We start from the raw sequence: 13,094 nt of genomic DNA on the forward strand, positions 1-13,094 counted from the left end.
GCTGGTTAGGCTCTTGAGTAGGTGGTGGTGAGCTGCATTCTTGGAGTGTGGGCAGACCCACAATACCCTTAGGGAGCAAATTCCAGGATTTTGATCCAGCGACAGTGAAGAAACACCAATATATTTTCAAGTCCGGATGGTGAGTGGCTTGGAGTGGAACTTGCAGGGGGTGGTGTTCCCATTAAACCTTTGCCCTTGTCCTTCCAGATGGAAGTGGTCTTTGGTTTGGAAGGTGCTGTCTAAGGAGTCTTAGTGAGTTGCTGCAGTGCATTAGGGATGGGCAATAAGTTTTGCCAGTGACAATCCATATCTCATGAAATAATTTCTTAAAAATCTTAAAGCAATGAAGAGTTGGGGTGGGAGCCTGTAATGCCACTAACTTATATAAAAAAAATACTTTTTTGCAACCATTGAAGTTAGCATTGTAAGTTGACAAAAAAATAATCCATTTAATAGAATTTCTGTTCAGTCCATACAGTTTTTTTCTCAAAACAAAGGCAGTACATCACATTATCCGAATGTGCCGATCATTCTGAGAATCCTTTACATTTCTAACAAGTTCCTCATGGAATAACATTTGCTTCCCCTCTCTTCCCTGTCCACCACAACCCAGTGTAGCAGTATAACTTTGTGACATTGTTTTACCACAAGCAGAATGTAAGAATAGGCCTTCCATTCGGAGGCGATGTGACCATCACACAGATACCAGTAGCTTCCAAGGTAATGTTACACCGGAGTTTGTGTCTCATTGGAAAATGAGCTATTTCTATCAATTTGTGAATTCACTATGCACAACCTCCAATGTCTTCCACATGAATGTTTTCAAAAGGAAATGCTGGATGTGTGTGTGTGTGTGTTTGTGTGTGTGTGTAAACTCACAATCTTTTCAAACTACTCCTGCTGTGATCATGTTTGGCAAGAGTAGATTTGTTTTAAACTTCAAACAGTTTCTGTGCCCTTAGAATACGTGCTTTATATGTGAAAATACAGACTCAATGGTGAAAGACAAGACTCAATATAGTCTCTGGCCTTTCATTTCCAGCCATTTTCTATGTTTATTTCAAATTCCCAGCCCTCAGGGATTTTGTCCGATTTATCTGCAAACCAGATTTTGATGACAAGATTCCAATAAGCATGATTTAATTGACTAATTATACACTATACTCCCTGCTCACTGTCTTCACACACCCATATCCTCCAATCACTCTCCTCACCTTTACTCACTCATTCCTCACATTTACTCACACTCATTCCTCACCTTTACTCACACTTACTCACTCACTCTCCCACGCTCCTCTCCCTCCCACCCTCATCAGCACTCCTCTTGGCATTAATCTTGGCACTGTTGGCATTAATCACTCCTTCTGCCCCACCCTCCCCACACTCCTTCCCACTATTTTGTGATGAATCGTAATTGAAACAAGTGTGCACCATCGACAAAATTGGCTTAAGTAGTAACTGTGGAGAAAGCCAATGGAAACTAGATGTGTCTCACTGAACATTCACTTTCAGAAAGGAGTGAGTCCGGCTGGGTTTTGCCACTAAGTAGCAGTGGGGCGTGATCCCAACACACAGCAGGGTCCTAGCCAGATGAAAAGGAGACTAACAGATGAAGGGTAGACTTCAGAGCAAAACTTGAGAAACTTACTCTTAGGTGTGTCTTATGTACTTGTTAGCTTCTGGCTCTTGAGAATGAGGGCTTATAAGCACATTCCCTGCCCACTTTTTGGGAAGGGCACAAGTGAGGAGGGCCAGGAAAATCAACATTAAGGTCCCAGGTTTAAAGGAAATTGAGAATGTGGCATCCTGACTTCAAGTTGTCACCTTGGCTTCTTGAGGACCTGAATACCTCAACAAGAAGTTAACCTTCTTTGGGACACCTTCTGAGGTCAACATTCACTCCTTGTGAACAGGGTAGAGGGCATTCACTCTGATCAAACTGTGCCAGTGTCATCATTTGTGTGAGACATAACTCCTAAACCAATCTGGCTTCTGGATAGGGAAGGCCTTGCCAGGCCCAGTTTTCTCAGTTGAATCCTCCAGTCCCGATTTCAATGTCCCCTCACTATTTACTAACAATTTGGCAGCACATAGGTACAACAAGATCATTAGAACCTGATAATGGTAATAAACTTCCACCAAATTGTTACTTTGCTGATTTTTACTGCAGTTTGTATCTGTCACCTTGTTAAAGCATGCATTTGAGCGTGGCGGAGAGGGGAACTTAACACCATGGAAGCAAGAAGCAGTTACATTTGCACTGTGGTCATCGGGTGGAGACAGTTGCGAGGAGTCAAATTCAGACTCTACACTACGGTCTCTCGTATGGTTTAACAGCAGCAGATAATCTTTTGAAACTATGAAATTCCTAGTAGAATTAGAGAAATGTGAAATCAAGAAACAATTTCATGAAAGCACCAGATTTGGGAGCCTGTAATGGCCTGTTGTAGGCCCAAAACAGCCAAGGACTTGCGACATTATCTGATTTATAAAAGATGGAGGTTTGAGTTCAGTGAAAAGTTGAGATAATTGAATGAAATAATCGGAACCAAGTCAATTTTGAAGAATTAGGTTAGTAATATAAAGATCTATAATTTGTCCTTGTCTTTATCTCGATCAGTCCCTGTCCCGTGTGACGTGTGCAGCATGCTGTAATTTGGAAATAGAACAGAGATCGTGAACAGCCACGAATTTGGAGAGGGGTGTTGAGGAATCTGATCCTCTGTTTGTAGTCAATAACAGCACTTAAATAAGAAAATCTAAGTCAAAGACAATCATGCAGGACACCACCGAGGCCGAGGGAACAGAGGAAATATGGCCTAAATCAGGAGATGGTATGTGGTTAAACCAGTTTTAAAAGGCTGTGGATTTGATGAAAGAAGGAAAAGTGCCATGAGTCTTGGGTTTGTCAGGGTGAGGGGGAATGGGCTGTAGATGGGTTGGTCAGCTGTAGCTGTTCCTAACAATGACTGTTCCCTAAATTTAAAAAAAAACAACATTGCTTTGGTCGTGTGGTCAAGAATGGGGAAAACCAAAGTGAAAATAGTCCTGGAATCTTCGAGTATCTTCCACTGAAGCAAAAATTATCAGCTAACAAAAAACATTTTCGTAAGACAACGACTGCCTTCCTAAGGTGGATGCAGCTCTAGAAACTCAATGAAATGGCACACTGCTGATCAGTGAGTACAATTTTAACATGGCAGCCATTTTTGTGCACAGCAAGCTCCCACAAATAGCAGCTGAGTGAGACAACTGGCAAAGCACCTTTGGTTTCTTTTCATGGTATTGGCTGAGGGAAAGGACAGTAAATTGCTGAGGGAGCTCCTGACTCCTTCCAAAAGAGGGACGCGGGATTTTTGCTTGTTGCTGACCAATAACAGGCACCCCCTCCTCCTCTACAAGGACTGCACCGAAGTGTCAGTCTCGATTTATGTGCTCAGAGATCAATAACTGGTCATACACAGAACTCACCACAGATATATTGCTTCTAAAGTAGAGTAGGATCTGCAATTTATAGGATTGAGAGTAAGGATTTGATAGCGGGTATTACAGAGACTGTTCCCTCCCTGGTTTTCAATAGCAAGGAGCCAGGGCCAGGTTACAATTGCCCCACACTTCAAGAAAAGCTCCAAAAACACACACAGCAGTCAGTAATTTCATAGTTTCAAAATACATTTTGGTGTGTGAGTGAGTGAGTGAGTGTGTGAGTGAGAGAGATGGTGATTGCATGGACAGTGAAAAGATTCTTTCATGGTTGCAATAATGAACCATAAGAAACCAGCAGCAAGGCATACTGTACAAAAAGGTGCACCTGGAACTAGAGGAACCACAAGGTGAAGCTGGTCCAGTAAGGTCCAAAAACAAACACGATAAAGTGGAGATAAAGCTTCTTCAATGACTGGTGGATGGATTGAGACTCTTTGGTAAATAAAACTCTCTGACAGTACCCAGTCAGTTGTCTTGTCATTAACTAGGAACTAGGCAGCACAGGCACCAATTTCAGACAAATTTGTTTGCAACAACTCAAAGGCAGAATTTGGAGGGCCAAGGACTATGTGCCGGGAAAAAAGGGACAAGGGCTGGGAGGAATTTCCATCTGCACTTCAACCCACGGTGCTTTCTCATGGCTCTCTTTTGCCTCAGAAGTGAGCACTGTGAATGGGTCCCATGCCTGGTTCTCATGCTGCCATTTTATCTGGATGACAGGGACAGCTCTTCCCCCATTCTGAGATGAAGGTCAGATTGCACAGGGCATTTCCCCTTGTTCATGCCTGTGCATTTTGGAAGGAGGAGAGGAACATGTTGGCCTGCTCCGTGGATGTCGACGGAAACCTCCGTTGGGTCAGAGAAGTGCCCTGTATTGGGGGGAGTTTTCATTTCCTCAGCCTTCTTGAAAGCTGATAAATTCCACCTTGAGACTATAACTTTACCCAAAATGAAGAGCTCGGCCCGACTGAAATTTGAGGCGGTCGAGGAGAATAGATCTGCGCAGACTTGCTTTAAATCATTCAATTTTCTTCTCTGATCCAGTTGAGTTGGACGGTCCCAATTGAACTGTGTTACAGGATAAGGTTGATTAAGACGGACTCTTCATGCCTTACCAGGAACCCCTTGTTGTACACACTTAGCCTTTGGCCGAGGACATTTCCCAGGCCTTTTTCCTGCCCAGTTGCCTAAATCTCAAAACCATCCTCCCCCCAGCCCGAATCCACCCTCCTTCAGTTGGGCCAACCCACACTACTCCTGGGATAACCCATTCTGAGCCAGCACAGAATACCACACAGCAACCAATAGTTATAGGGAGGGAGAATGGATTGGAGTTTTATATCTTACCGCACTTAAGACATGGCAAACATCATTTTCTTCCAAAATTGATGCCTTAACCGACACTAATGAACAGCATTCACTTTACAAATTAAAGGAAACAAAAAAACAGTCTCTTTACAAATGTGTCCACTCTCAGTAACAAAAAAATTCAAATAAAGACTATCTTTAGCACAAAATAGAACTCAACATAACTGTAACATTGACAAAGCATACCCTTATCAACAAATTAAAAAAAAACAAGCTGTGGCATCTAGATTTACTAAAAAGAAATTGCATCTGCCTCTCTCTCTCTCTCTCCAAACATCTGTTTTTTTAAAAAAAATCTATAAAAGTGTTCAGTTGAAACATTTCATTTTGAAGCAAACATTTTTTTGTCTCATTTCTACTAAGAGTTGAATTCATTTCTTGTTTTCAAAAGTCAGCGATAAAACAGTGAAGAAATCACCATCTCTAATGGCCCACCCTCCCCACTCTAATTTTCCGCAAAGCTTTAAAAGACAGTTGAATGCATTGCAGCAGCTTTTTTTAAAAAAACACACACGTAAATATATTCGCATCTCAAAGCCAGCTAATAAATCTAGGTCAAAAAAATCATTTAACGCAGCAAGTAGTAGAGAGAGAGAAAAAAAAACCAAGAAAATAATCCAGAACACAACTTCAAGTTACCCGTTTCTCCATCAGTATTCTTTTGTGTGGTTTTACACAAAATTTCCATGATTGCTAAAAAAATGTCTATATTTTTGTGCACATCTTCCAGAAGTAGTTATCAAATCCCCAAGATGTTGACTTTGGAAGTGTGGGTGTGTGAGGGAGTACAAAGTTAAATGGTTGTTTTTTTTTTAGGAGCTGTATTCATTTCAGCAAGCCAAGAACACATTTGTCCCAGATTTCACTGTCAGGCCCTCATTTCTATGACAGAGGCCACAGATCTGTCTGAGTGTCCAGGCAAGCAATCATTTTGTACACCTCCTGAGCAAAGCAATTCAATTAGTTCCTGTCCCCACTTCACTTTTTATTTACATTTGAAAATGACTTCATTGTTTCCCTCAGCCCCTCACTCGTATGCAACCCAGCGACATTTCACTATAAACTGACTGATAACTCGAGGAGAAGGCCTACTGAGGAGATGTAGGCCACAAGTGAACTCCGAAGCCTGTGTTATGAATGGCTCCCTTCTGCTCAGATAATTTTACTGAGGGCTCAAATGCTCATAATTTCTTGAGCATTCTGAACATTGAACACACTTTTGTTTACTGGTAAATAAACTCAAGAGACAGCTGGATGTCTTAACATGATTATTGAGCTTGACTGTCATGCAGGTACTGATCGCTTCAGAAGGGAGACATAGGTAGGATGGCTATGTTGATCATTGAGGATGAAGGGAGATGGGGGAAAAATGGATGTCTCAATCTTCACTCAGCTCCATATTCTTAGCCGTATGGAGTAGGGAAGGATTATGGAGGGTAAAATCAGACAAATCAGTTATGCCATTGCTTTTTGTTGCCTGGTTGGTAGGTTGAGAGTGTTCAGAGCAAGTAATATGGGATTAACTAACTGATAATCAGTGAGGACATTACAAGAGGTTATTGTAAGGTAAAGGCCGTGTTTAGACCAACTAGTTCACCACTATTTTAGTGTTCTACATGATAGGATAGAGAGAGATTAAACTTAGGACATCTTCAATCGATGATTCAAGGCTGAAACAAATTTTTAATCAGGAAGGGAATCAAGGGTTATAGAGAAAAGGCAGGAAAGTGGAGTTGAAGATTATCAGAGCAGCAGTGACATAATTGATTGGTAGAGCTGACTTGATGGGCTGAATAGCCTACTTCTACTCCTATGTCATATAGTCTAAAATTCCTTGCACTTCAAATAGTGCCATGGTATTTGTTTGTGTCCACTTTAAGAAGCAGACAGGATTTTGGGTTAACATCTGAAAGACAACAAAGATCCAGCACATGCACACAGAGTAAGGCCAAATGGCCTCCTGCTACAATAAATTTTTATCATTCAGTTCTAAGTCTGCTGTGAAGCTTCAGCCCTTATCTTGCGCTCTAATGGGAATGAGACCTGAACCCACAACCTTTCAACAGTTGCCACCTGCCAAATTGACACCTGGGCAACGTTACAAATGGGCTACATCCAACACAAAGACGCTTCCAAGATGCACGTTTTTCAATAGATGTCATATTAAAACAAAAATCCCTCCAGCGAACCAGCCATCTTTGAATGAAAAAAATCTGAACTAGTTTAAAATGCAGCTGTTTTTGATCAGCTTCACTGTTCTGGAAGCTGTGGGATGCATCAAGTTGGAACAGGGCCACACAGTGAAAGGGCTCCCTCTTGTGACCATTCTTATCACACACACTCCCATTTACCTGAGAGTCCTGACAAGAGGGGTTTGTGTATGGCATCCTTGACTTATTTACCCATGAGGGTAAGTGTCAGTGGGTGTTGACTGGGCAGGACAGGAGGTGGGCTCACTACGGGCATGAGTGAGCTGTTTTACACACGTGGAGGATAACCATAATAATGCCTGAGATTCGCAAATCTCACAATGAAACAAAGCCAGCACGTGAATGAATTAAAGTTGTTGCATAATCAGTCAGCCATCTCTCAGTTAGATTCCCTTTGTTCATCATTTAGAAAGTGATCAGGGGCATTCAAAATCAAATGAGGAATCCTTTCAACTAACTGGACTTTGTTAGATTCTCCTAAAGCGCCATGTCATCCTCATTGTCTTAACTGACACAAATGAATGACATAAAATTCACATAATATTAGAGATTTCTCCTCACACAACCAGAGCTTTCACACAGATAGCAAAATGATATAGGCTTAGTTGGCACCTTTCAATTCAGGGTATGGTAATAAAATCAGGTCAAAAGAGGATTGGGACCAGTGAGATATCATTGCTCAGTTGTCAGTTTTCCTGTGAGATGATAGAGGGAGGATCTGATAAATATTCAGCCATGTACCCTGGGTAGAGGATCTCATGGACTTCAATGGCCTTTCCAATACTCAGTCAGCTCAAATGTCTTGATCTTGGGGCTACTTGCACATTTAAAAAGCTTCTTTCCGCACACAACACAAAGAAACCTAGCCCCGTTCATTTTAGAGAATCAATATATTGTACATGTTTTTAGTGCAGGAATTATATAATTTAACTCCAAGTAAATGTGGTTCTTTCTATATGGCAAATGTCATTTTTTTATTCATTCACAAGATGGGGGTGTTGCTGGTTAGGCCAACATTTATTGCCCCTTGAGAAGGTGGGGGTGAGCTGCCTTATTGAACCTCTGCAGTCCATGTGCTGCAGGGAGATCCACAACGGGAGGGAGTTCCAGGATTTTGACCCAGCAACACTGTAGGAATGGTGATTTATTTCCAAGTCAGGAAAATGAGTGACTTGGAGGGGAATTCCCATGTGTTCCCATGTACCTACTGCCTTTGTCCTTCTAGATGGAAGTGGTCGTGGGTTTGGAAGGTGCTGTCTAAGCAACTTAGGTGAATTTCCGCAATTCATCTTATAGATAGTACACACTGCTGCTATTGAGGGAGTGGATGTTGGAAATGGTGGATCAGGTGCTAATCAAGCAGGTTGTTTTATCTTTGCTTTCCTTTTTTATACAAGTTTTTTAAAATCTTTTAATGGGAGCATAGCAAAGGTATGCTTTTGGGAGAACTATGTGACTCAAAGCCACTCAAGCTCCCTTTAAAATCAATGATGACAAATAATAGTCACGTTTATAAAATGACCCCAGCAGCTGAACTCTCCTCTGACAGCATCCAGCTGAATAATGAACACTTTTGGCTGGTAAATCACTCTAAGAGGTTCTTTCTCTGATCAGCTCTGAAATTATTATGCTGGTTTATAAACCTCATCCTAAAAGCATCAATGAAAGTGCAAGCTGTAGGCCTATTTTACCACGTTTGGCATTGCTCTCTCAAAGTCATAGGCACTAATTTACAGTATTGAAGTGAAGGAGGGAGACAAGGAGAATTTTATTATATATGTCCACATTCTGCCTGAAAGAGTGTAGAAGCAGATTCAATCAGAACTTTCGAAAGAGGAATGAAAGAAATATTTGCAGGGAAATACGGAGAATTTGAATCACTCTTTCAAAAAGCCAGCACAGAGATGATGGGTCAAAGGTCTCTTGCATGCTGTATGACTTTTTGATTTTGATTGTTTGGAACAATCCTTGAAGCTTTACGTGAAATGGGCCATCGACTGGAACTAATTTAACTCAACCAAAGCCACAACCTTTTCCAAGTAAAGTGAGAACGGGAGGGAAGGTTCTTGGGGAGGTGTAGGTCAGAACACGGATGAAGAGAAACTGTAATTTGAAGTTGTCTGTTTGTTTTTCTGTTAGTGTTCCCACAGAGGATGTTAAAAAGGAGAAAATTGAAACCGCACTAATCTCTACATCATCGTCATGGCAGCAACAGACAATCAATTCATTATTAAGTTTGTAACTGTACAAGGTCATGGACTCCACCTAGTGAAGGTTTGAACTCAAATCAACCTGGATATTTTACAAAACAAAAAAAAACTAATCACGGTTAAAAAGACATTTGATGTGTAATCTTCTCCTCTCTCACTCTGAGCAGTTTCAGAATGCTTAAATAATGATTTGCTATAGTTGCACTTTCAAAAAAATAAGCTCTCTTTCCGTATCAAAATAAACCTCTTTTCCACAGATTCTGCCACCGATTTTGGTATGTCTGGTTAACTGAAGTAGAAAGTTTATCAAAATAGCTGTGTTTTTTTCTTCCTTTGTTGAATGTCTTACAAATGAAAGGAAAAACGTTTGTGATTTTTTCCCCAAATCTTGTGCAAAAATTTCTCGTTGTTTTTGCCCCCCCTCCCCCCTCCCCCCATCCCACCCCCTCCAGAGCAGTCTGGTTTCAGGTTCACACCGATTCAGGAGAGCTGATTCATTCATCTTCTCACTCTCACATCTGGAAGAAAAGAAAACAAGACTTAAAACAGATCTGTGCAAACTCACAGCGTCCCTTGTTGCTCTCTCTCTCTCTCAAGATGGGGTTGACTGGGGTTGACACTGGCAAGGCTTCACCCCAATGTTGCCTCCAGTTTTTTTTTCTCTGCTGTGCATGGCCTGTTTCTTGTACCGTATGAACCCTCAGGGTAGTTGCATGATGCATCTTAAAAAGGCACTGATTGGTCAGGCCTGTTTGTGGTCTACGCGCTACGTTCTGAGCCCTCGTTTCCCTGAGGAGATGAAGATGATGGGCCACTGCATATAGCCATCCTCCATTTCCCTCACAATTGAAGACTCTGTGAAGCTACTTCAGCCTTGGCCACATAAAGTAAACCTGGACCAGGTACAGTTGGCAGCTTCCATTTCCTATCAGATTGACAATGAAGCATCTTTTTTTTTACATGTATCCAGCAGCTTCCACAGTCATGTACATTTTCTGGAGACAGCCCACAAGTCGTCAGATAAATCGATATCGATTCTATGACTTACCTGAAGGGAGATTTGAGCCCAGGACTGATATAAATTGCTAGGGAATACTGCAAGCCTGACACTAATGAACCTCTTATATATTGGTTTGTAGTTCCACGGGTGCCATGTACCCACTGGTAATTCACCCATATGCTATTCATGTGTAACTCTCAGCAGTGAGTGTCTGTAATTATGCACTGGCCCTTGTTACGCCCTTCTAAGATTTGCTTTTAGTTAAAAACATAGTAGATAGGAACAGGAGTAGGCCATTCAGCCCTTAGAGGGGTTAACATTATCATGGCTGATCATCCAACTCAGTCCCCCTGTTCCTGCTTTCTCCTCATACCTTTTGATCCTTTAGTCCTGAAGAAATATATCTAGCTCTTTCTTAGAAACATTCAATATTTTCGTTTCAGTCACTTTCTGTGACAGAGAATTCCACAGGCCGACCACCTTTTAGATGAAAACATTTCTCCTCATCTCAGTTCTAAACGGCCAATCCCATATCATTAGACTCTGATCCCTAGTTCTGGACTCCCCAGTTATTGGGGAGTTAGTCTAATAGTTAATCTAAAGAAAGATTTCAGTACAATGCAAGGGACTCTTAGTATCAATCATTTTAAGAATGACGTTTTCTATTCAGGTATTGGACTATGACAAACAACAGTCTAGGACTTGTGTCAGCGATGGTCTCTTGATTCTGAACTGCAAGATGGCAAGTTCAAATCCTACTTCAAGACTTGTGTGTAAAAATACAGCGTATCACTCCAGGGCTGTACCGAGGCACTGTTGGAAGGCTTTACTGAGGGACTGTTTGAGGTACTGTCTTTTGGTTGCGATATTACACCAATGTCACATTTGCTTGCTCAGATGGATTGTAAAAGATTCTTTGGCACTATTTCAAAGATGGGGAAAGGGGGCTGGTGACATTATCTCTGGTTTCCTGCTCAAAAGTTCTCTCTTCATTATCAGTCCAGAAAAGAAGTAACTGGTCATTGTCATTTTCCTGATTGCAGGAGCTTGCTGTGCACAAAATGGTTGGTGTATTTCCTTTAGTGACTACAAAAATTCTTAATTGGCTGTAAAAAGTGCTTTGGTGCATTCAGCAGTTATAGAAAACACTATATACACACAAGTATATATCCAGTTATGTTTCTCCCTGTTAAAGGCTGCCTTGCTTGCCTGTCAGCATGGTTTCGGGGTTTGATGTTACTTGTGGTGGTTCGTCTTATGTTAGGGGTGGATTTTGATGGAATCCAGAGAAGAGCATTTTCAAAATGCTCAGGTCGGTAAGATTCACATTCTAACGCTATGTTGCAGCCTATTCACACTGCAAACTGCCCAGCTCTGATCCCATTTTCCCTGCTCTCCAGTCCGTTTTTATTCCTTCTTTAATCTAATTTCCCAGTCTTCCTGGGTAGCCTTGATCTGTTCTTGTTGCCCGTCTGTTCAATCAAAACTAAAAGTGGCCAGATGCTTGCGTCCTAGGTTGGTGCTCAAACAGAGGTTTGTACCCATCATTCCTTACCTCTTGGCTAGCAATACCTGAGTAAGAGTGGGGACATGAGGAATGTCACATGCACAGGAAGTTGCTAGCCAACAGACCATTGTCTCCTGGCAGTGGAGAAAAAGAAACATGGAAGACAGGACTCCGTGTGTAGTTCACAGAAGATGGCATCAAGAGTGGCATCAGTAAGAGATGGGTGTCGAGAGAGAATGTGGGACAGGTGGACGTTTCACATGAGGAACAGAACTTTCAGGGAGGAAGGAGCAACTTGAAGAGGTGCAACAGAAATGTCGTACTGAGAGGATTAGCTTCCTACCTCAGATTTACTTGCTGTGCTGGTAGGAATAGGTTGCATGTTCAGAGGATGTTTCCATAGCAACCTGCTGCTGCTGGCCACTGGGTTCCTGCAATGGGAAAACATGAAGCTGTCACACAAGCAAGCTTTCCCATGTTGTTTACAGTAAAGGCTTGGCAAAGGAACGGTGAGGATGATGGAGAAATCTAATGATTGGTCAGAGTTCAAAAGCCTGGTGTCCCACCCTCGCGCACTCGTATCATTAAACACACTGAGTTAACATCCCGAGAACCCAAAGTGTAGCCGAGTGCTTTTTATACGTGATTCGCAGCAGCAGGGCACTTAACAAGCAGCCCCAAGTTGAAGCAGCTCTGCCCGACAGCTCCGTTTACATCTCCTGGTCCAGGACCTGCTCATGCCAGTCGGTTCTGTGTTGCCAATGGCTATGTGATACCCATTGCCAGGCACTGCGATATAATAAGAACCAGGAGATGGTTTAAACGGCCAGCGGCCACTTATCCTGGCTGTTGGTAAGCTTGTTGCTCAATCAATCAGGAGGATCTCAAAATGGCTGCACTGGTACTATGTGGAGCCTCAGCTTCACAAACTGCCTTGAGTGATTTGACGAAAGTCTCTCAGCCATATTGGTGAAATCAGTTCATCCACTGTTAACCAGTATCCTAGTTGGTGTAACCATCTGGAATTCACCACTAACCTGCCATAATTTGCCCAGAAATGCTAAGTCGATGGATGCTAAAGAAAGACAATTGTTTCAAGGTTCAAACTAGGCCAGTGTTGGAGGGAGGTACTTCTTGTATTTGAACTATGCTAAGATTAAGCTGAGGAGATCTTGTGACGCAGTGGGCTAGTGTCCCTACTTCTTGAACTAGAAGCTCCCAGTTGAAGCCCCACTCCAGGACTTGATACACAAGAAAAGTGTGTTAAGTTGAAAATCTTTTCAACGTAGGCCAATAGTGGACAGTAAGAGCAA

General features: G+C 42.1%; 1 protein-coding gene across 7 annotated transcripts in view; it reads right to left on the reverse strand.

Moving 5' to 3' along the window:
- Positions 1 to 410: 410 nt before the first annotated feature.
- The window catches only part of LOC122543290 (RNA-binding motif, single-stranded-interacting protein 2-like), a 261,569-nt gene continuing 248,885 nt past the window's right edge, over positions 411 to 13,094 (reverse strand). For all 7 annotated transcript variants that reach the window (XM_043681795.2, XM_043681792.2, XM_043681793.2 and 4 more), the window contains exons 13-14: positions 12,125 to 12,212; positions 411 to 9,792 (exon numbers count right to left, since the gene is read on the reverse strand). In XM_043681795.2, the coding sequence (XP_043537730.1) occupies positions 12,132 to 12,212 (81 nt within the window). In that variant the 3' untranslated portion in view covers positions 411 to 9,792; positions 12,125 to 12,131. The remainder of the gene's footprint in view (positions 9,793 to 12,124; positions 12,213 to 13,094) is intronic.

The sequence above is a fragment of the Chiloscyllium plagiosum genome, unplaced genomic scaffold (genome assembly GCF_037043375.1).
Source record: "Chiloscyllium plagiosum isolate Xiang-an unplaced genomic scaffold, Cpla_swu_hap1 HiC_scaffold_53X, whole genome shotgun sequence".
NCBI classification, from domain to species: domain Eukaryota; kingdom Metazoa; phylum Chordata; class Chondrichthyes; order Orectolobiformes; family Hemiscylliidae; genus Chiloscyllium; species Chiloscyllium plagiosum.